We start from the raw sequence: 26,884 nt of genomic DNA, 5'->3' as shown, positions 1-26,884 counted from the left end.
CAAAGTGTAAATGATTAAACCACGGATAAGCAAAGTGAAAACGGGTCATACTACAGGTGGGTTTACTGTAATTACCCCTATTTTTTATATATCAAGGTTCCGTTTGGATAGAACTTATTGCTGAAAACTGAAAACAGAAAACACCGTAGTAAAATAATTTTTAAATGTGTGAATAGTGCTATAAGACCTATTTTTAATATTTTTTCTGAATAAAGTGCTTGTGGGTCCTATGAACAATACGTGAACAATGCTGAACAGTAACTTTGTCTCCCGCACAGTGTAATCACGTGCATAAACAATATCAGTTTACTGTTCATGAACAGTAGCCGTAATAGTGAAACTTGTTGTGCAAAAAAAAAAAAAAAAAAAAAGAAACGCAAACTCAAAATGCAAACGTCTATCCAAACACTCACCAAATAATTAAAGATATTTTCTTCTCTTCTATGTGATTTGTGTGTACTTTTCTTTGGGTTTTTTTTTTTTTTTTTTTTCTTGTGTGTACTTTTCTTTGGGTTTTTTTTTTTTTTTTTTTTTCATTCTTATTATTTGTTGTGTATATCTTTTTAAGGTTCATAATATTTTCACAATCAAACTTGATATCTAAGCTTCCACTTTTGCATATATAAAAAAGAAGAAGATACCATTATATTTTAAAGTTACGGATTTTGAAAATAAATTTGTTATGCAAGATTGTAGAGTGCAACTACTCAAATTACAAACTTGGTTCAAATTTTGAAGGTCCAAATAAGTTTAGATTAGGCCTGTGGCCCAACACACCACCAGATTAAAACCTCTGCCCGGCCAAGAAGAAGGGCCTCTTGGGTTTTTCATTTTTGTCAATATTAATTAGTTAATTTTTTTTCTTTTTCTTTTTTTGGGTAGAAAACCAATTAGTCTCAAAATTTCAAGGGTTTAGAGTCTTTAGACTTTAGAGTCACAATAATTTTCACAAAATAGTTCATAAATAACAATTTTTAATTGTTAATAATGAAGTAATGTCATTAATAGGTCAAGAGAAATACCATTAAAAATTTGTAAATTCAATTATTATTAAAGAAAATATATCATATCCCTAACATACCAAAAGTTTAGGGTGTGTCTAATACATGTGTTTAAATATGTTTTTAATTTTTAAACAATATTACATATTTTTTCACACATTTTTTTACTTACACATATTTTAAAAAAATATAAATAATATTACTAAAACAACATTACCAAACAACCTCTTAGAATGCAGAATTTACGTGTTTCTTACTTGTATCCTCCTCAAGTAAACAAGAAGTTGCAAAAGCAAAACATTCTGCAGTGACGGGACCCGTTAAGCCTCTTTGGTCCAAAAGGTAGTTTGGTTATGATTTATTAAGCACATCTATTTATCAATATTATCCAAAAAAAATATTTTGTTTATTATTTAAAAGGTTACTAATATCTTTATTGATCAGTCAAAAGTATCAAAAAAAGAAAAAAAAAAGAAAGATAAATAATACTTTATTGACTTGCAGTTGACTATCTTTTCTCTCAGCAGCCATCACATAACCTTCCAAGTATATAGGGAGCAAGTTCTTCTGACAACCTCCTTAATTAGTGAAAGTACAGACTTTCTCCACTCTTCAACAAGCTTGTTAATTAATATCGCAAAATTAATGGAGTATAAATGGTCTGTACCCTTGACAATATTATTGGCATTTACATTAGTGCTTACAAGTACTCTTCGCTGAATAAAGGTGCCTCTAAAGTCTTGTTATCACTGCCCCACGTATAAACCGCCTCCGGGTGCAGCTGGAGCTTCTTTGGGATGCAACTGCAATGGAGGCAGTACAAGTCCATATAAACGGGGCCAACCAAAGAGCCCATGCTGCAAAGGTGCCGTTCGGCACTACTTCAAGATGGACCAGTTTGAGAACATCTTCTCGAACCGTAACTCCCTTGAGGTTGAGAGCCATGCGAACAAGGGATTTTTGGACTACCAGTCTTTTATTACTGCGTCTGCTCTCTACCAGCCCTATGGCTTTGGTACTACCTACATGAATTGGACGTTCTTTGGGACCAGGGAAGTTGCAGCTTTTCTCGCCCATGTTGCCACCAAAATCTCCTGTGAGTACTTCAGACTTTCTATTGTGTGAACTTCAATTTGGGTTGTTGTCTTGTTGGTATTGTTTTAAAAATCTAAACAGTCAAAAAAAACAAAAATGGTCTGAGCTTTAAAATTTTTTTAGAACCAAATTAGAATCCGATTCCTAAACCATACCTTTTGGTTTGGTTTGGTTTGGTGTTTTTTTTTTTTTTTTTTTTTTTTTTGGGGGTGGGGGGGGGGGGGGTTTAATATAAATTTGAAGATTCAAATTTTGTAGGAGTTTAAGTATAAAATATATCATAGTGTGTCCTATGTTTAAACTTATTTAAAACTTAATTTTTTTATATTGAAGACCTAGGGTTCAAAACCCCTCCCCTAATTATTGAGTTTATATATATATATATATATATATATATATATATATATAGACACACATACACACACACACACAAGCCTCATCACACACGCTACACACATGTGATGAAGCTCTTTTTTTTATTTTGAGTTTAATGTAATTTTTCAATTTAAATTGATATTGCTAGTGTGGTTACACAAAAAGAAATTTTTAAGAAACTAAAAATTTAAGATTTGAAATGAAGTAAGATTTAGAGTGTGCTAGTTTTAGGAAAAAATTTATCAAACGTGTGTGTGATATATTTAAATAAAGAGAGTGCTAATTTTAGGAAAAAAGTTTTTATGGTAGTTATTTTTTTTGTCAAATTACAATTTTAACCCCATTTTTATTTTTTAAAAATAAGGATTATCTAATTAGATTATGGATATTTTTGACATTTTTTAAGCTATAACTAGCTTTTTCAATCCTTTTATTATTATTATTATTATATATATATATATATATATATATATATATATATATATATATATCAAAAATCAAGTTTTAATTTGATGAAGTTGGAAATGGATTTTAATGTTTTAATTCTTTTATATCATTTAGTTATTTAATCTCTTATGTATTCGATGTTATAGGGTATAATTTGGGCTTTGTATAACTTTATTTGATTAAAATGGTTTAACTGAAAATAAATCTTATAAAAGAAAATGTTTAATCAATAATTTGGTTTTTCAACTATAGGGTAAAATTCAATTTGCTCCCTCAATTGTATTTATTTAGTCCTTCAAAAATTAATTGTGCCAATTTAATTCCTCAACTTTCAAAATTTATTACAAAAAAATTCAAAATCGAATTTACTTCATCCTTGAATATTCTCTTCGTTTAAATTTTAACAAGGATAATAAAACACATATTAGAAGATTATTATAGAAAATGTAAATTTTTTAAAATCAAATCAATTTCGACTCTTAATTATGTTAATATTTAAACATACATTAGACCAAAGTATGAAGTTGACTTAATTTTAAAGTTGAATGACTAAATTGATAGAATTCATAGTTGAAGGATCAAATTGAAATTTTTTCAATAATTGGAGGATTAGCTTTGTAATTTAACCTAAAAATTTATATTGTATTTTCACCAAATGAATGAAAAGTGTTGGCTTGTAAGTGAGTCTAATCATATAGTGATTTAACTAAATTCTTTTTCTCCAAAGAACAATTTAAGTTGGAACTAAACTAATTTGGAGCACAACATATCCATGCAAAGTAAAAGTGGTTTTTTTTTAGGTGGAAATAAATTGGCCACCATGGATCAATTAGCATGGGGTTCATGCTATAACAAGAAAATGAATTCCAACTCGAATTATTGTGATGAGCACTACAAAAAAGCTTATCCATGTGCTCCTGGAGTTGCATACTTTGGTCGTGGTCCTCTACCTATCTATTGGTACCTACTTTATCATTTACACTAACATTGATCATACATCATATATATCTTTGCATCTGAATTATTTTTTTTATCATCTTATGTTGATTAATCTTATCCAAAGTTGAAATTTCGTCCAAAGTTTTATGTTTATCTATTAAGAAGAACATCATGAAAATGAGATTATTTTCTAGCATAATTCAAATATGAGTATCTAAGTGATACATTCTTCAAACAAATTTAGTGTAGATCAATTCATATTGCATGCCTCAATTCAATTTTTATTATTATTTTTTTTTTTTGTTTACTTATGCTTTCAATAGGAACTACAATTATGGAGAAGTAGGTAAAGATTTGAAGGTGGATTTGTTAAACCATCCAGAATACATTGAGCAAAATGCTACGTTGGCCTTCCAAGTTGCGATTTGGAGGTGGATGATGCCCATTAAGAAACATCAGCCTTCAGCACATGATGTCTTTCTTGGCACCTGGACACCCACCAAAAATGACACTCTAGCCAAGCGAGTTTCTGGATTTGGTACTACCATGAATGTGCTCTATGGAGATCTTGTTTGTGGTCATGGTGATAATGAGTCCATGGACAACATTATCTCCCATTACCTATATTACCTTGATCTTATGGGTGTTGGCAGAGAAGAAGCTGGGCCTCAAGAAATGCTTAGTTGTGCTAAGCAAGTTGCTTTCAATCCATCTTTTTCTTCATCTCCTTGAGCTTTGTTTGGTTTTGATGGATAGTTTGCCCTTTGTTGAACTAATCAATTTGTTAAGGAGGTGCATTTATAAGGTTCTCTGAACCTATCAAGTAACAAAAAGGAAATGATCAAACATTAAGGGAGAGTAATTGTACGTGTAAACTATGTGTGTATGTGTCTCCGTGTGATGCTATACTTGCTTGAAGGTCAAGAGTTTGTATTTAGTGATTTGTAACTGCCTTTTGCTAGTGTTGTGCGGCTATTAAGATATAATTTTTGTTTTCAAGTTCTTAATATTTTGTAACCATTTAGCGTGGATTGTATATGAAAGTTTCTAGGCCTGTATGGTATGCATTTTAGTTGTGAAATCTTGGAATATCCTAATTTTGCCCTTCCATTTTTTTTAACAAGCATTACGTACATAAAAAATGTGCAATTATTTTGGACTAAGATTAACAGAAATGAAAGAAATATGTTGTTAATTGAAACTTCTCAGATGCCAAGATCAAATTAATACAATTTGAGATATAAATTTTTTTTTTTTTGAGAAGAAAGTTGGTCTAAGAAATTAATTTTTGAATATGAAAAATGATAAATCATATTTAAAATTGACCATGTCGCAAAAGCAATTAAGTGGATTAACTATAGCGCCAATTGAAAAAATAAATGTTAGCAAAATTTTAATGATAGCTCTACCTATTGTGGCAGTTTCTTAAAGCTCTGTAGTAGAGTATCTATAGCGGAGATTTAAAAAGTGCCGGCTTTAAACTGTCTTAATAGGTTAACTTTTAATGGAAGTTTCTAAAAGACTTGTATTAGGTTTCCTATAGTGGTAGTTTTCAAAGCCGGTTAAGAAAAAAAAAAAAAAAAAAAGTGACTGTAAAACTAGTTTTTTGTAATGCAAACAAATACTTAGCATTTTTGCATCTTGAAAAGTTAGAAAAAATATATATTTTTAAATAAAAAAATCAAATTATAAATATCATGCAACTAATATTTAAATATAACAAAAAAAAAAAACCCACCTAAAATATTCACTTTAGACCCCACAATGAGTTGAGCCGAACTTGACTAAAAGAGATGCAATTATTTAGGTCCAGCTAAACATAAAAGAAAGGAAGTTGTTATTGGATTTCCTTACACACTCAGCGTGTACGGTGTATTCATGGTTGGACTTGGAATTGTGTGTAAAAAGATGGAGAAAACAGATGTTTATGATTGATTTCACTTTCATTATAATGACAAAATGTAACATTGATTACACATTTTTGGATTGGATATTAGCTTTAGGATGTTGATTATAATGACAAAATTTTGTATAACCTTATACACATTCTTATGCAGTGACCGCATGACACTTCTTAAAGCTTTTGAAGGATAAAATGATGCAAACCGTAATCAAAAGAGTCCTTTCACCTTGCAAATGACCGAGAATATGATAATGCAATTTGTAGATCTATTTAGCATTAGCTTTGTAAACAAATTGATGAGTGCTAATGTAAGTTCTTTAAGATTTTCAAATTTTAAGGCATTTGATTTGCTAAAATCTTATAGTTACTAAAAACTTTCCCGTGCATCGCACAGGTTAGCGACTAGTATTTGTTAAAGCTCCAATATGGTGGATCCACTTTTAAGCCAAGAGAACGAAAATGGCAAGTATATATCTAAATTTCATTCTCAGTCACCTTCCAAATTCAAATGCTGACATTTACTATAGACTTCCTTCCAATAGTTAAGTTCTTTTCTTATTCTTATTCAAGAAGCACTACACTACAAAAAAATCGTCCTGTCCCAGCGTTTTTTTCCCAGCGCTTTTAAAAAACACCGTAATAGATAAGCCTGTACCACCGCTTTTTAAAAGCGCTGGTATAGAAAACCCTATTACGGCAGCTCAAAACCGACGCTTTATAAATCGCTGCAATAGGAGACCTATAGCGGCGGTTTTTAAAAACGCTGGTATAGGATGCCATATTGCAGCATTTTATAACCGCCGTTATAGGTTAGGGTAATTTTTTTTTAATTAATTTAAATTTTGAAATTATCCTATCCTGGCGCTTTTTGAAGCGCTGGAATAGGGTCACCCTATTCCAGCGCGTCAAAAAGCGCTGGGATAGGGACCTTCCATAAGGGAATGGAGAGAGGCCTATCCCAACGCTTTCTGAAGCGTTGGAATAGGGTGACCCTATTCCAGCGCTTCAAAAAGCGCTGGGATAGGGTCACTCCATAAGGGAATGGAGAGAGGCTTATCCCAGCGCTTCAAAAAGCGCTGGGATAGGGTCAAAAAACGCTAAAATAGGTCCTTCGTACCACTGAAAAAATTTCAGACTTCCCTCTTATTTTTTTAGCTTGGTACCACTTTGGCCTCTCATTTTTGGTCTCCCACTTCTTTCCTTCAGACATTTCCCTCTAACCCACCATTTTCTTCCTCATTTTCATGTTGGTCTCTCTCTCTCTCTCTCTCTCTCTCTTGTTTTTCTTGTGTTACAGCCTCTCCCTTCCTCTCACCCAAATCTTAGTCCCTCTTCATCTCTCATGAACAGCCACCATTAGATCATCCCTCTAGCCTCCATATACTCCTTCATTTGTGCCTTTTCCCAACAAGATTTTAAGGTAAAAATCTAAGCTTTTTGCTCAATTTCTTTTATGAAATCCTTTGGGTTTTGCTATTCAATGATTATTATAGTAAATACTTGATGGGTTTCGGTGAATAATGCTAGATTAGAGGGTTAAGATGATTTGGGTACCAATAGCTTTGTTAAAATCCGAAAATTTTATATCATCTGAAGAGTTTTTGATTTGATAAAAGGTTTGGTTGATTAGTTTCCTAATGGGTATTTGAGGGTTGGTTTGCTAGATCAACTATATGGGCTTGTTGTTGCATATGTTGATATGAGTTGATTTTTGGAATTTATTTTTTGCATTTTAAATGACTTTGGCAAATGTGGGTGTGAGTGAAGTGATAATTTTTTATGGGGTTTCCATCTTTGTCGATGGTTTCATGGTTCCTTCCAGTCAGGTTCAATCGCTTTTTATAATAATTTTCTGTTGAACTGTGCTTGGTTGTTGAGAAAATTAAACAAGAATAGTAAAAAAGAGATATGAAAGTTGGACACTTAGACCTTATATTAAATTTGTTCTAGTTCTTGGTCTGAACTCTGAACCTTTTGAATTATTTAAAAAACAAGACAATGACTTTAAAAATTCTTCTTGGGTTCGATTGGGGATTAGTTTGTCTATATTTTTTGGGGATTGGATAAGAATTTCATATGGTTGAATCAAGAGACATGGATGTGAATGTGGGATAAGAATGTGTATGTTCATGCTCAAACTATATACCTTTTTATCTTGTTTAAGTCTAAGCTTTCGTAAAATTTATAGCTGTATTACACCTCCAACTGAAATGGAGGCCTTCCTTAAAGTATTATATTAGAACTCAAAGCCATAGTGGTTGTATTTTTATTTTTATTTTTCTACCAAGAGGGTTTTTGAGAATTATGTGATTATGTGTAGTTGTAAGTTGTAATTGATTAGATGTGCTCAGTTGTAAATTTTATAATCCACATTGTGATATAGATGGTTGCTAATTTCCAATTATTTGGTTTATAGCCTCAATACTAAAGAAACTTTGTCATGAAAATGGTCTGGATAGGTGGCCATAGAGGAAGGTAGACTTTTAAGGTCCCCTAATTTGTGCTCATGTTTCGAATTGCTTGGCTATACTAAAAATAGATCTTTCATTCATTTTCTCTATGTTTTATCATTTGTACATATTTGTATCTCCTTTTTGCAAGTGGTGAGATTTATTTGTGAATCACATAGCAGTAGTGCAGGTTGTGTATATTTTATCTCATCAATGATTGCTATTTGTACTTGTGTGTGTGCGCGCGCGCGCGCGCGCGCGCGCGCGTATGTGAGGTGAATTACTAATGCATTAGCTTCACAAGCTCTGCAATTTACCAATTCTGATATTGTATGTCCCTAAATTATTACCCCAAGACCAACTGGTTGGCATGTCCGTAATTTCTGAGTTTAGAGGTGAATGTTGGTTTGCTTAAAATAAAATAATTTTGTAGATGGTTAATGAGATGAAGAAACATGTAGAAACATTGACTGACACTTCTTTTGTTTTTATACTTAAAAATAGTAAATGGCAGCAAGAAATGTTAGTTCAAAACTTCAAATGCTTATCTATGAAGTAGCTAAGTTTATCACATGTACTGTTATTGTCTAAGATGTTTACAATTATTGTAAAATAAATCAATTCTTTTAATTTATCAAAAAGAAAAAAAAAAGAAAAGGAAATTACATCTTTTTCTATTACCTTTTCATTTTCATCCCCAATATGATTGTAAACCCTGTGTTTGAAATCAAATTGGACTGGACGGTTAAATCTAATATGGTTCATCCTTAGCAGTAGTAATATACTAATATGCATCTTAGAACAATCTCAAATGTAACATGTTACACTATGAGTAGTATAATTGTTATGCATGTCTTGGACTGATATCTGGTTGGCATGTCCCCAGGGGTACCAATGGCTTTGCAAATTTCCTATTTTAAATAATCTAGTTCATTGATTTTGTAGCATTTTGCAATATCTTTTCATTTCTAGTTACAGAATCACTTTATTTAATATTGATTTTGGGAATTGTTGATGTCATGTCTTTGTTGTATTCCTTGAAAATTGAGCTACCTATTGTGCTTATACTTTTCTTCTGCATTTTATGTGCAGTTTTGAAGGATCTTAAATATCTTGACTCTCATGAGTGGATTAACGTGGAGGGGAATTTTGATACTATTGGCATAACCAACCATGCTTAGGCTTATTTAGGTGATGTTGTTTGTTGAAATCCTAAATGGGGGCTCCTTTTTGAATCAAGCAAGCGCCTTTAACCATAAGATATGCATTAATCTTTCCACTCAGTTTGGTTGATAATTTTATTTTGCTTTGCCATTTTATTTTTTATTAAAATAAAAACAATTCAATTCTGATTGTTGGATTTGTTATTGCCAGATTAAACATTTAGTGACTGCTGCAATAGTATTGAAGGGTCTTGGAGTTCTTCTTTTCATCTTTGGCATCTCCCTTGGAGCAAAGCAAGGTAGCAACTAGTAAGTTAACCTCTCATTCTCTGACTATGTATGATTAAATTATTAAATAGCTCATGTCTACTTGCGGAACAAATGCAAACTAGCAAAAATATTGGAGCTTATCTTTTGGTTTGTGCATCTTTGCACACCTCTCCCTATTTTAGTTTATAGTTTGTTCTCTCGGTGTGCTTAGTTTAGTAGTGTCTTCTCCTTTACATGATTTTGGACGTGAAGTCACCTAATTTACGTCTTTAAGTTATCTTAATAGTCTATAATTTAGACTTAGATTTTGCAGGATTAGCAGCTTGCTTTAAGTTTGACTTCCTCTTTCCGTGAGCAAACCAGTGAATTGCGAAAGGGTGAGTAAAGTTTGCTTCATAATACCCTACTAGTCTATAATTATATGTTAAAAATTCTGTTGTGGTGGATTGTTGGTTTGGAGTAAGCGGGTGGCTTGCATGGTGATATAAGGTGGTCTACTTTCCATTATTGGGAGTGTTGATTGTCTTGTGAATGTTGTGATATTATTGTTCAACTATGTGTGAATTTATTTTATCAACTACTAGTAAATTCAAATATTCTACTGTGGTGGGTTGTTGATTTTGAGCAAGTTGGTGGCTTGCATGGAGATATAAGGCCAATTAATGCAAATTTGACCTAACAGTAACCAATGTATGTGTTGTGAATATTGTAAAGTGGGTATGCCATCATTCTGCTTTGTCCTGATTTAATCTAGTAGCGGTTTTCTTTAATAAATTACGCGACCTTAAGATTATCCTAGTTAGACATTTCACATTAAAATATAGATATAATGCTAGTCTAGTTGTAAACTTAGCCCCCAAGCAAAAAGGCCTCCATATTTCTTACTGTCTTTGCCTAATCAACTTAATCCCTTCTACTCTCTTTCAATGGGAAAATTAACTTTTAACACATAGTTTTTAAGTACTTTATTTCCTAATTGCACATGCAAATGGTAGTCACAAGTAGGCTTAAAATAAATAGAAGAGGGGAAAATTTGCAAACCAAATCTTGGAAGAGAATGTCAAATGATTTTAATGTCATTATTTTATTAAGACACGTTTACTATTTGCAAGTGATTATAAAATGGGATACAGATGAATCTCCCATAGTTGATAGTTGATAGTTCCATTCTCAAATGTACTTAGAGAAAGGCATCAACGACTTACCTAACCTGAGTTGTTCACATCTTTCTTTCCATTTTCTTATTTGTCATTTGATTTTCTTGTTATTTTCTATTTTGGGCTGTTTCTAGAATTCTGATTGAAAGTGGGATTTTTCTGCATGAAGATCCCTATAGATTCTCTTGGTAAGATTTATAAGCGAAGTCATTAAAAAAAAAAAGAAGAAAAAAAAAAGGATCTTATTCACTGCCCTTTCCTTCTTTCAAAAAGTTAGGCTTACCAGGGGACCATGATAAGTAAAATACTTATACATGAAGGCCCATCAACTTGGGAGATCTCTAAAAGACAAAAAGTCAGCCTGTCTTATTCTCTGCCTCTTAAGGCTTTGTATACTACTTGTGTGTTCCCGTGGGTATTCTAGTTCTCCATAAAATCTAATATTATTGAGACCATTTCAAACATATTGAGGTAAGTCACTAAGAATTTGCATATAGAATAAACAACCAAGAAAAAGAAAATTAGAGAGAAATAGGAATAATAAATACACCCACTTAAAACTATTGTCCTTGAACTTACTTTCCTATCCCATGTTGCAGGTATCCTTGTAGAATTCGCGCTACTATCAAAAGATTGATGACATATTTTTGATCCTCCTCACCGTGCCACTGCCGACGAAGCCTAGGCCTTCTAACAGTAAGTTTTTAAAATTTTTTGTTTTGATTTTTGGTTGAGGGTTTCGATTTTGGGTTTAATTGGATTTTGTTTTTAGGGTTTTGCTTCATGGGGTTTTTATATTTTGTTGTTTTCTTTCAGGAACAAAAGGGCCTCTCTCTCAATCTCACTCGAACCTCTCTTCATTACCATTTGATTTTGTTTCAGGTGTCGATTCTTGACTTTTAGTTGCTTTTAGCTCAAGTTGTAGCTTTTAGTTGCTTTTACCCGTTTTTTAAGGGTGATGTGTAATGGCAGTTAGAGGATTGAACCACATGTATCCAAGGTACTAGTTTTCATACCATAGATAAGTAATGTGTAATTGTCTCACATTACAAGTGGACAAAGTATAATTATCTCTAAAATGTTTATTAGTTTTGATCATCCCCAAGTATGATTCATCACTTTTGAACCTTTGATATATAATAAACTACACCTACCATTGTTGATGTTTAATCACCAAAGATTTCATTTTTATGTAATGGTCACCTATCATAGTAGTGAGTAATGGTCAGTTCGCTTTTGCAGGAGTGGTAGCTTGTTTGAAGTTTACCTTCTTCTTTCTGTGGTCAAACACTAGGATTGCTAAAGGGTGAGTAAGATCTGCTTCTTAATTCCCTTAAATTGTAAAATAATGTGTCTACATTACTGCCGTGGTGGGTTGTTGTTTTGGAGCAAGCGGGTGGCTTGCATGGAGAGAAAAGGTAGAGTATTTTCTATTAGGAGTGTTGTTTGTTTTGTGACTTACATTTTTGAAACTCAATGTGCAATGGTGAAATCATAGTGTAGGTGTGCCTCATAACATTCTAGACACTTGGGATGTATTATTTTATGTATAACATTCTAGACATTTGGGATGTAATTATTGATATGGTGTAATTAAATATATTTAGTTTCTTGGTTTAATGTGGTATGGTATTTTCTATTGGAAATATGAATTATGGCTCATTATAGTTGCTATAAAATAGGTATTGGAAAATATGTATTTTAGGTACACTACAGGTACTAAAAATATTTTTTTTTTAAAATGACCTATACCAGCGCTTTTGAAACGCTGGCAGAGGTCCTTTTAAATTTTGGTCATTCAAGACCTATCCCAGCGCTTTTGGGAACGCTAGAATAGGCACAGCCTATCCCAGCACTTTCAAAAACGCTGGTATAGGTCTTTTAAATTATATTCATTTATGACCTATACCAGCGCTTTTGAAAGCGCTGGCATAGGTAGTACCTATTCCAGCGCTTCCAAAAGCGCTAGTATATGTCTTGAATGCATATAATTTAAAAGGCCTATACCAGCGTTTTTAAAAGCGCTGGGATAGGGCGTATGCCTTTCCTGGCGCTTTTGAAAAACACTGGTATAGGTCTAGCGACCCTATACCGACCATCCTTTGCGGCGATTGAAGCGGAAAAAAACGCCGGGATAGGAATTTTGACCCTATCCCAGCGCTTTTTGGGGCTATCCCAGCGGTTTTGAAAACGCTGGGATAGCCCCATTTTTTTGTAGTGAATGTTTGGGGTTTGGAAGATATATCTCAGTAAGGGTTTGGGTTTGTAAGAGGAAGATACAGTGGTTATTGGTGGGTGGGTGGTTGGTTTCATAAATACTATTGTGAACCTAACTGGCGAGCAGAGTAGTAAATATTGAGTCAGTACTGCTTGAAGAAAACCTTGAACGTAGATGTAGTCCTTGGGGTCCCATTAGTAACAAATGGAAGTATAGGTTTCACACAAGAGTATCTCCACGAAGATATCAACTTCTTCTTGGATCCTTGAAAAAAAGTCATATGCCCATTTTAGAATGCAAAATTCACGTGTTTTTAACTAATTATACCATTTTTTTTTTTTTTGAGAAACAACTTATATCATTTTCAAGTAAAAAAGAATCTACAAAAGTTAAACATTCTGAAGTGAGGACTCAAGGTCCAAAAGGAAGTCAAGTTAGTTTATAAATTAAGCATATCTCTATTTATACATTAAGCATATCTATACTATAAATTTCATGTCATCCCAAATAATCGTTTTTACTCTATCCTCTAAATTGCCATTATCCAATTATCAATATTTATATATATTAATTTATGACAAATCCATAAATGGATGGACCCATTGTAGATATAGTATAGTCAAAAAAAGTTTAATCAAATTTACTATAAAAAAAAACGATGTCTTTATTGATCAGATAAAAGTGCCAAAAGGATAAAGATATTATAATTAGGTTAGTATAGTGACAAAAATAAATAAATAATTTATGACTTTCACTATCTTTCCTTTTCCTTCTTTCAGCAGCCAATACAGTTCTGAGTTTACAGGCAGCAACTTCTGAGAGCCTCTTAAATATATAGTGAAGTTACAGACCTTTTTCCAGTCATCACCATTAATTGTTTAATTGGTGTTACATGCAAAAATGGAGTATAAACGGTCTGTCCTCTTTACAATATTGGCTTTTATAGTAGTGCTTGTGAATTGCGATGAGTACTCTTCGTCGAAATCGAATGGGGCATACAATAGACAAGGTCCGAACACCTGTCCTTATTGCAACACGCTTCCGCCACCGAAACGGGGCACGCCGGGAACCCAATCATGCTGTGATAATTCATCTAAAGGAGTTGAAAGTGTCGAATTAGTGGGACAGGGTGGGCGAAGTGTATACGTTAAGCCAAACAATCCAGCAAGATGCTGTCGCGGTGCCGTTCGGAACTACTTCAAGACGGACCTGTTTGAGAACATCTTCTCCAACCGCAACTCCCTTGAGGTTGAGGACCATGCAAATAAGGGATTTTTGGACTACCAGTCTTTTATCTCTGCGTCTGCTCTCTACCAGCCCTATGGCTTTGGTACTACCTACATGAATTGGACGTTCTTTGGGACCAGGGAAGTTGCAGCTTTTCTCGCCCATGTTGCCACCAAAATCTCCTGTGAGTACTTCAGACTTTCTATTGTGTGAAATTTGGGTTGTTGCCTTGTTGGTATTGTTTTAAAAATCTAAACAGTCAAAAAAAAAAAAAAAATGGTCTGAGCTTTAAAATTTTTTTAGAACCAAATTAGAATCCGATTTTTAAACCATACCTTTTGGTTTGGTTTGGTGCTTTTTTTTTTTGGAGGGGGGGGTTTAATATAAATTTGAAGATTCAAATTTTGTAAGAGTTTAAGTATAAAATATATCATAGTGTGTCCTATGTTTAAATTTATTTGAAACTTAATTTTATTATATTGAAGACATAGGGTTCAAAACCCTCCCCTAATTACTGAGTTTATATATATATATATATATATATATATATATAGACACACATACACACACACAAGCCTCATCACACACGCTACACACATGTGATGATGCTCTTTTTTTTATTTTGAGTTTAATGTAATTTTTCAATTTAAATTGATTTATTGCTAGTGTGGTTACACAAAAAGAAATTTTTAAGAAACTAAAAATTTAAGATTTGAAATGAAATAAGATTTAGAGTGTGCTAGTTTTAGGAAAAAATTTATCAAACGTGTGTGTGATATATTTAAATAAAGAGATTGCTAATTTTAGGAAAAAAAAATTTCTGGTAGTTATTTTTTTTGTCGAATTACAATTTTAACCCCATTTTTATTTTTTAAGAATAAGGATTATCTAATTAGATTATGGATATTTTTGACATTTTTTAAGCTATAACTAACTTTTTCAATCCTTTTAATATATATATATATATCAAAAATCAAGTTTTAATTTGATGAAGTTGGAAATGGATTTTTATGTTTTAATTCTTTTATATCATTTAGTTATTTAATCTCTTATGTATTCGATGTTATAGGGTATAATTTGGGCTTTGTATAACTTTATTTGATTAAAATGGTTTAACTGAAAATAAATCTTATAAAAGAAAATGTTTAATCAATAATTTGGTTTTTCAACTATAGGGTAAAATTCAATTTGCTCCCTCAATTGTATTTATATAGTCCTTCAAAAATTAATTGTGCCAATTTAATTCCTCAACTTTCAAAATTTATTACAAAAAAATTCAAAATCGAATTTACTTCATCCTTGAATATTCTCTTCGTTTAAATTTTAACAAGGATAATAAAACACATATTAGAAGATTATTATAGAAAATGTAAATTTTTTAAAATCAAATCAATTTCGACTCTTAATTATGTTAATATTTAAACATACATTAGACCAAAGTATGAAGTTGACTTAATTTTAAAGTTGAATGACTAAATTGATAGAATTCATAGTTGAAGGATCAAATTGAAATTTTTTCAATAATTGGAGGATTAGCTTTGTAATTTAACCTAAAAATTTATATTGTATTTTCACCAAATGAATGAAAAGTGTTGGCTTGTAAGTGAGTCTAATCATGTAGTGATTTAACTAAATTCTTTTTCTCCAAAGAACAATTTAAGTTGGAACTAAACTAATTTGGAGCACAACATATCCATGCAAAGTAAAAGTGGTTTTTTTTTTTTTTTTTAGGTGGAAATAAATTGGCCACCATGGATCAATTAGCATGGGGTACATGCTATAACAAGAAAATGAATTCCAACTCGAATTATTGTGATGAGCACTACAAAAAAGCTTATCCATGTGCTCCTGGAGTTGCATACTTTGGTCGTGGTCCTCTACCTATCTATTGGTACCTACTTTATCATTTACACTAACATTGATCATACATCATATATATCTTTGCATCTGAATTATTTTTTTTATCATCTTATGTCAATTAATCTTATCCAAAGTTGAAATTTCGTCCAAAGTTTTATGTTTATCTATTAAGAAGAACATCATGAAAATGTGATTATTTTCTAGCATAATTCAAATATGAGTATCTAAGTGATACATTCTTCAAACAAATTTAGTGTAGATCAATTCATATTGCATGCCTCAATTCAATTTTTATTTATTATTTTTTTTTTTTTGTTTACTTATGCTTTCAATAGGAACTACAATTATGGAGAAGTAGGTAAAGATTTGAAGGTGGATTTGTTAAACCATCCAGAATACATTGAGCAAAATGCTACCTTGGCCTTCCAAGTTGCGATTTGGAGGTGGATGATGCCCATTAAGAAACATCAGCCTTCTGCACATGATGTCTTTCTTGGCACCTGGAAACCCACCAAAAATGACACTCTAGCCAAGCGAGTTTCTGGATTTGGTACTACCATGAATGTGCTCTATGGAGATCTTGTTTGTGGTCATGGTGATAATGAGTCCATGGACAACATTATCTCCCATTACCTATATTACCTTGATCTTATGGGTGTTGGCAGAGAAGAAGCTGGGCCTCAAGAAATGCTTAGTTGTGCTAAGCAAGTTGCTTTCAATCCATCTTTTTCTTCATCTCCTTGAGCTTTGTTTGGTTTTGGTGGATAGTTTGCCCTTTGTTGAACTAATCATTTTGTTAAGGAGGTGCATTTATAAGGTTCTCTGAACCTATCAAGTAACAAAAAGGAAATGATCAAACATTAAGGGAGAGTAATTGTTCGTGTAAACTATGTGTGTATGTGTCTCCGTGTGATGCTATACTTGCTTGAAGGTCAAGAGTTTGTATTTAGTGATTTGTAACTGCCTTTTGCTAGTGTTGTGCGGCTATTAAGATATAATTTTTGTTTTCAAGTTCTTAATATTTTGTAACTATTTAGCGTGGATTGTATATGAAAGTTTCTAGGCCTGTATGGTATGCATTTTAGTTGTGAAATCTTGGAATATCCTAATTTTGCCCTTCCATTTTTTTTAACAAGCATTACGTACATAAAAAATGTGCAATTATTTTGGACTAAGATTAACAGAAATGAAAAAAAAATGTTGTTAATTGAAACTTCTCAGATGCCAAGATCAAATTAATACAATTTGAGATATATATATTTTTTTTTTTTTGAGAAGAAAGTTGGTCTAAGAAATTAATTTTTGAATATGAAAAATGATAAAATCATATTTAAAATTGACCATGTCGCAAAAGCAATTAAGTGGATTAACTATAGCGCCAATTGAAAAAATAAATGTTAGCAAAATTTTAATGATAGCTCTACCTATTGTGGCAGCTTCTTAAAGCTCTGTAGTAGAGTATCTATAGCAGAGATTTAAAAAGTGCCGGCTTTAAACTGTCTTAATAGGTTAACTTTTAATGGAAGTTTCTAAAAGACTTGTATTAGGCCTCCTATAGTGGTAGTTTTCAAAGCCGGTGAGGAAAAAAAAAAAAAGCGACTGTAAAACTAGTTTTTTGTAATGCAAACACATACTTAGCATTTTTGCATCTTGAAAAGTTAGAAAAAATATATATTTTTAAATAAAAAAATCAAATTATAAATATTATGCAACTAATATTTAAATATAACAAAAAAAAAAAAACCACCTAAAATATTCACTTTAGACCCCACAATGAGTTGAGCCGAACTTGACTAAAAGAGATGCAATTATTTAGGTCCAGCTAAACATAAAAGAAAGGAAGTTGTTATTGGATTTCCTTACACACTCAGCGTGTACGGTGTATTCATGGTTGGACTTGGAATTATGTGTACGTAAAAAGATGGAGAAAACAGATGTTTATGATTGATTTTACTTTCATTATACGTCAATATAACTTAATGAATAAATAAAAAACTTCCGTATATTAAAATGAAATTATGAAAATGTTTTATGCCTGTGGTTTTATATCTCTTACAATATTGAAATCTATCTCTCTCTTGGTAACGGTTGAATTATAAATAAATAAATAAATATTATGGAAACAAATATTATGTCCATAAATATTTACTTGCATGGCCGGTCAATTAAGCGTGTCACATACGTGTGTAAAGGGCAATCACCAAGCCGTCAATTGTACAGGAAGCTTAATTATTCTCCTTATATTAAAGGAAGTCAAATTGGTCTCTCTGTGTCCCACAGCATCAATCCAATGTGAACGAAATAATGTGGCTGAAATTTTTCTAAAAAATTGTCTTTATCTTTATCTTTCTCATTTATCTTTTAAACCTTTTTCTAGCAATTAATTTTCGAACAAATTTTAATTTTAATCTATGATTGAGAGATTGTTTCAAATTCAGTCTATACTTTTAGAAGTTTCATGGTAAATAATTTAATTCTTAAGAATTTTGTAATTCAATTAATAATTCTTTATAATAATAATAATAATAATTTATATATATATATATATATATATATATATAATAGGTGAAGCAGAGAGAAACTCTAATTGCAATTCTAAATTAGAATTCTAATCTATATTGTGACACGTGTCAATGTAAAGATGAAATTAGAGTCTAATTTCCCTCCATCTGTTGTAATTCCGATGTGCTTCTTTTTTTCTTTTTTCTTTTTTCCACACCCACATATTTTCAGGTTCACCTCCCTTTTCCACACCGATTCAGACACCTTAATATACGGCTCCCCTCTATTTCAATCAATGCTGTGGAATTTCAAAAGAATCTCTCGGTATCAATGGTGCATGTATTTGAGTATTTCTGTATCTTATATAAGAAGAGGTTCTCCAGATATTCCGATTGTACTTGTCTTTACAATTTTCATGGTCCTGATTTATGCTCTGCAAAACGAATTTTAACCACTCCTAAGGTTTGATTACTGCTTTCTTTCATCTGTCTATACTGTCATTCCTTTTTGTGTAAATTTTTTACCAAAAAAGGAACGAAAATATAGACAAATGAAATAAAGCAGTAATTTTTTCCTATGATTGATGTTGCATGTTTATTTTCTTTCGTCTGCCTATACTTTTGTTCCTTTTTGTCAATAATTTTTATTGTTTAATTATAAAATTGTTTTGTTTTTCTATCATTGATGTTACATGTTTTTTTTTTCTTTTTCATAACATGTTATCAGCACGAGTTTCTACCCAATTTCGAAAGGAAGTTATAATCTCATTATTCTTCAAACATAAAATATTATTTGTGTAGTTTTCTCAACTCATTGTAAGTTTTCTTTTAAGGAATTAGCACTTATCCTATGTGTTTGTCTTTACATTTTATGCTCATAATTTTAGTGATTTTTAATTGATTAAAATTTTTTATTTATGAGATTCACGTTATTCTATTGTTATATATTGTTATGAGATGCACATTATGAGATTCACATTTAATTGATTAAAATATTTTGCTAAAAATAGTTTGTGATAAAGCAATTTAATCATAGCTATATGTACCGTATATGAATCAACCTTGAATATATATGTCTATGTAGTATTCTTTCATTAGAATTTTGTATGATAAAAATATTTGTTAAAAACTTACATAATGCTAAGTTTTATTAAACATGAATAAACTAAGTCTTTTAAACATGATTAATAAATAAATAAATAAAAACCAATAGTATCACTTAAATAATAAAAATGCAATATATTTATTTCCATTGTTTTATTAAATTATATTCATTCCTGTGCAGTAGCATGAGTTACATACTAGTATTAATAATAGATAAAGCTGAGAGAAAATCCAATTAGATTTCAAATTGGAATTCAATTAGAGTCTAATTTTGCTCCACGTATTCTATCTAATCTATGTTTTTAAATTTTTGTGCTAAGTGAGTTAATTCAATATTAAAAGTAGATTTCAATTAGAGTTTAATTTTGTGACATATGTCCCATCTAATCTAACTTTTTTAATTTTTGTACCAAATGAGTTAATTTAATGTAAAAAACGAAAAGCCCAATATAAGTAAACCATAAAAAAAAAAAAAACATAATTTTTGAATGATTTTATACTAATGAGCCTTTTTTTTTTTTGTAGAACTAAAAACAATTCAGTTTATAAGTTATATATATATATATATATATATATATATATATAAGTTGAGAGAAAATCCAATTAGATTTCAAATTGAAATTCAATTAGAGTCTAATTTTGCGTCACTTATTCCATCTAATCTAAGTTTTCAAATTTTTGTGCCAAATGAGTTAATTCAATGTCAAAACTATATTTCAATTAGAGTTTAATTTTGCGACATATGTCCCATCTAATATAAGTTTTTTAATTTTTGTACCAAATGAGTTAATTTAGTGTAAAAAACGAAGAGTCCAATATAAGTAAATCATAAAAAATACATAATTTTTGAATGATTTTATACTAATGTGCCTTTTTTTTTTTGTAGAACTAAAAACAATTCAACTTTATAAGTTATATATATATATATATATATATATATATATATATATATATATTAATAAGTAAAACTTAGAGAAAATTCAATTAGATTTTAAATTGGAATTCAATTAGAGTCTAATTTTGCGTCACATGTCTCATCTAATAAAAAATTTTAAATTTTTGAACCATGTTAATTAGTTCAGTGTAAAAATTGGATTTCAATTAAAATTTAATTTCACGGCACGTGTTCCATTTAATCGAAGTGTTTTTAAATTTTTGAACCAAGTTAGTTAGTTTAGTGTATAAATTGGATTTCAATTAGAGTTTTATTTTATGGCAAATGTTCCATCTAATCGAAGTTTTTTTAATTCTTGTGCCAAATGAGTTAATTTAGAGTAAAAAACGAGGAGTTCAATATAAATAAACTATAAAAAAAAATCATATATCTAACACTATATATAAAATTAGAGGAAGAGAGAGTTTGAATGATTTTATATTTATGAGCATTTTTTTATCACTAAAAACATTTCATTTGGCACAAAAATTATATATATATATATATATATATATATATATATATATTACTAGGTAAAGTTTAGAGAAAATCTAATTAGATTCTACAATTGAAGTCCAATTTTGCATCATGTGTCCTAAATTATTTATTTTTATAGAGTTTTATTTCTTAATTTTGTAATCAAATGTGAGTTCATATCATAAATATCAATTCAAGTGAACTATTGTGTATAATAACAAAAAGTCTAGAATTAATTAATATAAAAATATTTTAAAAATGGAAAATTTACATTTTCTACCGAATAATATTCTTACAAGACTTTTTAAAGAGTAAAAATGATTATCAATAATATTTAAATTATAGATAATTATATATGCAAGATTATTATACTATGCATCTTAATTAGTATCTTTTAAGTATTTCCATGCATATTCATAGGATTATAAGCTAGTTTCTATATATATGTTTATCGTTTAAACCTCTCCTCTCTCGTTATAATCATTGAATTATTAATATAAAACAAAATTAAATCTAACAATTTCAAAACTATTTCAACTCAAACTATAAACTCATTACTGTTAGGAACTAGTTGTCATAAACTATCCATTTATTTCTTGGCAAATCCATGGATTATGAGACATTGGGCTACTTGGGCATCATGAAAATAGAACAGCGCTTCAATCACCACAGTTCACAAACTGATAATTCACAAGAAGGTGGCCTCGAGCATTGCCTTTTCCGTTAGTGCATGTCTAGTTTTCGGAACACACCTACGTCCAAATCTAGACCACCATTACTGCACAGTAGAAATTAAATTTAGCAGTTTTCTTCTCACTTTCCTTATTAAAAGAATGTATTACACTTAGGGCACGTTTGGTAAACTATAATAGGTACGGTAATGTAACAGCTATTCAATTCCTATGGTTCAGCTATTCAATATTTTTTTTTTTTTTTGAGTGTTAGCTATTCAATAATTTGGTTATGTTTTTATTACAAAGAATAATCATTCCTTATGAATAGCTATTCTTTAAAATGACGAATAATTATTCTTCTCTAAAAAAGTTGTAATAGCTATTCCTTAGGTAATGTAATAATTTCTACCATTAAGGGCACGTTTGGTACACTGTAATGATTATTACATGGGAATAGGAATAAGTATTACAAGAAATATATTAAGTTGAAATGTAATAAATATTACTATTTATTAGTTTGGTGACCATTTAGGAATAGAATCTTGAATATGCATCCACAATTTAGTAGAGTATAAAAAGAATGTGTAATTAAATTATTTTTAAGTCAAATTTCCTAAAATAAGTGTATTTTAGAGTGTTCAAAATAGTGCTAATAATTAACCACAAGGAAAATTTATTTTCTTTCCTTTTGAAGATGTGGCAACTAATGGCTTTTTAGGAAATTTTTTAAAAACTTATAACATAAGGTGAAGGAATAGATATTCAGTACTTTTAATAAGGAATAGTTATTCTTCATTTTGAAGAATAGCTATTCATAAAGAATAACTATTCATTGTAGTAAAAACATAACCAAACAACCGAATAGTTATGTCATAGGAATATTTATTACATTACAATGTCTATTACAGTCTTCCAAATGTGCTCTAATATATTTCCAAATAAATAAACTTTCTATATCCACCTAACAATTATGGAAATAAAAAATCATTAAAAAATGACTCATCTCTCTAAAATTTAAAATATATTATTTTCTAAGAAATATAATTGTATGAATGAGATATTTTCTAAAATAGATCATAAGTTTTATTCTAATATTATAACTCATAACCAAACTAATAAATATGTTTAGTTATTCCATTACAATACATTTTATTCCCAGTAATAAAGATTACCATTCCTATTGTAATCCACATTCAGTGTACCAAACGTACTCTTAGTGTTCATTTGAAAACAGTTTATCTAACTTTTTGCTGAAAGTGTGCTAAAATATACTTGTATTTTGAAAAAAAAAATTAAAAAGTAAGAAAATGTGAAAAAAAGTGAAGTCTTAAAAAGTTATACATAAAAATTAAAAACTGAAGGTGATGCCAAACAGACTCTTAGTCTAACAAAATTAGTAATTGATAGTCTCTAGTGAGCCTACACTTTGTTGACAAATTGTTTTTAGTTATGTACAAACTCTTTTTTTCTTTTTTTTCTTTTTTCCTTTTTTCAATAGTGAAAGTACGTCATACCCGTTTCTTTTTTTTTCTTTTTTTAGAGTATGTACTAACCTATTTTGAATAACCAATACAAGATTTTTCTAAAGTAAAAACAATAAGAAATTTGTTAAAATGTTTAAATATACTAATTAATCAATTAATTCAATATGGTTTAGGCTTATGTTTGCATCTATTAGGTTTGCTTCTATTTGAACATTGCACATCCTTAGTGCGATGGTCACTTTACAAGTATAAGTGTTTATCAGGTATTGGGGGTAAGGGCCGGCCGGATTCAAGTCTTCAGGAAGGAAATTTACACATAGATACACTTAGATTAGACTAAAATAGAATTTCTATCTTGTAAAAAAAAAAATTTGCTTCCATTTGACTTTTAACTAGGGTTGGGCATTTATTACACCAACCTAATGACCTAACTAAATAGATCTAACCCAATATTTTGTCTTGGATCGTTTTTTTGTGGGCTAATGAGTTGGGTTGGGCTTTTTTATTGGAAACTTGGGGTTGTATTGGGTTTGGTTTGCCAGATTTTCAACTCAACTAACTTGACACAGCTAGCTCACGCTATTAGCATGCATATATATATATATATATATATATATATAGGGTTAGATCTATTTATATATATCTTCATTTGATTTATGTTTTATCTAAGATTTTCTTTAAATCTGTTAGTTTGATTTAATTTGATGTTTTAAGAAATAATTCTAATGAAATTTAAATATTATGTCAAACTGTGTAAATTATAATAATTTATTGAATAACGTATTTGAATAGTGGAATGGAATTATTTTTCCTTTTTCTTTTTTTTAAATTAGGTTGGAGATTTTTTCAAAATAAAGAGATCAGTTCAGATTAGAAAATACTCCAACTTAGCCCATTCATACCTTGAAAGGCATTACTTTAAACCTCTATATTTCATCACTACGCAAGATTTTAGGCAGAAATATGTAATATCAAATAATTGAATCCATCAAGCCTTAATGGAACTTATCAACAAAATATTTGTTCTATTAAAAACAAAAACAAAAATAATAAAAGATTTGATTCATCACAAAATCTAGGGGGTGAATTATTTAAAGTGTAAGGTTGAAATTCACACACGCATCAAAATCCAAATGTGATATTTGTAAAACCCATAATATTTGTTAAAGCTCCAAAACGGTGGATCCACTTTTAAGCAAAGAGAACTAAAATTGCAAGTATATATCTAAATTACATTCTCAATTTCTCAGTCAACTTCCAGCAAATTCAAATGCTGTCATTTACTATAAAATTCCTTCCAACAGTTTAGTTCTTTTCTTATTCTTATTCAAGAGCACTAGCTCCATTTATTTCTTGACAAATGCATAGATTATGAGACATTGGGCTACTTGGGCATCATGAAAATAGAACAGGGCTTCAATCACCACAGTCCACAAACTGATAATTCACAATAAGGTGGCCTTGAGCATTGCCTTTTCCGTCAGTGTCTAGTTTTTGGAACACACCTACATCCAAATCTAGACCACCATTACTGCATTGATCTACAATTCTCACTGTTGCTTGAGTTCCTGTCCCGGTGTTTGTCACCTACACAGTACACATGAAATTTAGTGGTTTCCTTCTCAATTTCCTGATTAAAAGAATGTGAATTGAAGCACTTATTTTAAGAAAACTAATAATTGATGGTCTAATTTTTGTATTTGATTGCACTGTTTGTCTAAAATTATTAGTCATTCATCTTTAAAAAAGAAAAATAGATGGTCTAGTGAGCCCACACTTTGTTGACGGAGAGAGCCTCTAGGGGCTAAGAATTGAAAAGAAAAATGCTTTTTATTATTTACTTTTCCAAAATCGAATATATATACACAAAGATACGATCATTCATCAGAAGAATAAATAAATCAATAAAACATTTAGCATTTTAGTTTTTGTAGATAACTTTTAGGAATTTGGTAATTTCAAGCCATTTCATACTGAATCATCTCTAAGGAAAAAAAAAAAAATATATATATATATATATCGTAGCCTTTTATGCATTGTTTTGAATGCTACATCTAGCAAACAAGAAAATTATGAGCCTAGTGCTTCTATGTACTAGACCTATTAGGATTATGATACACGTTTACTTTTGATTATATATCATGATCTTGATAGATTTAATGTACAAGAATACTAAACCTTAGCCAATTATCTAGCAAGCATATCAATATGTCAAATTTCATTACATTAATATGTAATTTGGTGACACAAAAAGAAATCAAGGTTGAGTTTTGCTTGTCTGAAGATCAAGTTATTGACAACTTCACAAAGTTGTTTAAAGTGGGTACTTCTCTAAAACTGAAGGATAGATAGATTAGAATTTCTCTTTTTAAATTTAAAAAAAAATAAAAACCAGAAGCCCATATGAATTTAAAATCTGTCACAAAGAGAGCTACTCTATATATTATAGTTTGAACTAACTCAAGTTTTATATTTGAAATTATACTAAGCTGTTGCATTCTAGTTTCTACCATAAATTTCCATAGAAATAATAATAATTCTGCCATGAAAGTTAACTTGTCACAGTCACACCACTTAGTACTTACTTTTAAGCACTTTCCACAAGCAGCTTGTCCACGAGGCCCAACAGGTCCGCAAAAGGCAGTCCTACCATATTTGCTACGCCATGCCAAGGGGTTGTTGGCATTCCACGTGGAGCAATATGCACTCACAGCATTCAAGTTCCACCCATTCTGCTCTGGATTGTATAAGTGGTACGTTGCTCTCACATTTGAGGCACTCTCACCACCACTGCCACCACTGCTGCCGCCGCCGCCACTGCCACTGCCAGATTGACAGTTGCTTTGACAACTTTTGGAAAGTGAACAAAAGTCATCACCAGCCCCACAGTACCCATATTGGCTACAACAAAGGTTGTTGGCACATGTTTTGCCACCAGCTTGCTTGCCACATTGTTGTGCAATTGCACTAGCAAGTAAGCAGAGAGATAACAATAAGCAAAAGCTAAGCCTTTCCAAATTTTGTTGCCTGTTCACAATTTAATTTGAAAAAATATGGTTCAAGGGTGTTTGAATTTATAGATGAGCCTTTAGGTAGTTTGAATAAGATGGCATAGCAATGTTAGGTGTGATTTTGACCTTGACTGGACTAAGTGCAACTTTCTACATGAACTACACAGACTTTTAAGGGTCAAGATGGGCAACCAAATTGGTGTCATCGTGATCATGTTGTACTTTTCAGTCGTATATTGTGGCTTATCCTTAACCTAAGACTAAGGGCAATTTCAATCGTGTTTGGTGTTCCATTCTGCTGAAGATCTGCCGTGATCATCTCGGTCAATTCTTGCATGCATTATTATTATTGCTTGGACTGAGAGAGGGATCTTCCTGGTGATCCATTTTGGGCCGAAGTTAAAATGGCCCTCTTTACTTCCTCATTGACAAAGAAAGCCGCCATTAAATATGATTAAAATTATCCAGTATGGCGTATATTAACCTTGTAACATCTCTAATCTTCAATGTGATTAAAATTAGCCAGTATGGCGTATGCATTGTGCTGCAAAAAGTCTAATGATGTAATAAATTCAACAGCATTTTTCAGTAATT

At 30.7% G+C, this 26,884-nt stretch overlaps 3 protein-coding genes across 3 annotated transcripts; 2 read left to right on the top strand and 1 right to left on the bottom strand.

The window, feature by feature from the left end:
* Nucleotides 1–1,756: 1,756 nt before the first annotated feature.
* Nucleotides 1,757–4,945, top strand: LOC142629549 (chitinase-like protein 2). Its single transcript, XM_075803556.1, has 3 exons — nt 1,757–2,097; nt 3,719–3,878; nt 4,181–4,945. The coding sequence occupies exons 1-3, from the start codon at nt 1,890–1,892 to the stop codon at nt 4,587–4,589; spliced, it is 777 nt and encodes a 258-aa protein (XP_075659671.1). The 5' UTR covers nt 1,757–1,889; the 3' UTR covers nt 4,590–4,945.
* Nucleotides 4,946–13,918: 8,973 nt separating this feature from the next.
* LOC142626945 (chitinase-like protein 1) lies at nt 13,919–17,208 on the top strand. The gene is made up of 3 exons (XM_075800692.1): nt 13,919–14,429; nt 15,977–16,136; nt 16,441–17,208. Exons 1-3 carry the CDS (start codon nt 13,919–13,921, stop codon nt 16,847–16,849), a joined length of 1,080 nt encoding a protein of 359 aa, XP_075656807.1. The 3' UTR covers nt 16,850–17,208.
* Nucleotides 17,209–24,403: 7,195 nt separating this feature from the next.
* Nucleotides 24,404–26,317, bottom strand: LOC142628591 (barwin-like; the record flags this gene model as incomplete). The annotated part of the gene is made up of 2 exons (XM_075802655.1): nt 24,404–24,866; nt 25,865–26,317. Coding segments are annotated over 2 exons (624 nt in total), but the record flags the coding sequence as incomplete, so codon positions are not given.
* Between the last annotated feature and the right edge of the window lie 567 nt (nt 26,318–26,884).

The sequence above is a fragment of the Castanea sativa genome, chromosome 3, assembly GCF_040712315.1.
Source record: "Castanea sativa cultivar Marrone di Chiusa Pesio chromosome 3, ASM4071231v1".
Taxonomy (NCBI): Eukaryota; Viridiplantae; Streptophyta; class Magnoliopsida; order Fagales; family Fagaceae; genus Castanea; species Castanea sativa.
Note: the sequence above shows the minus strand (reverse complement) of the source record. Positions and strands in the feature narration are given on the sequence as shown.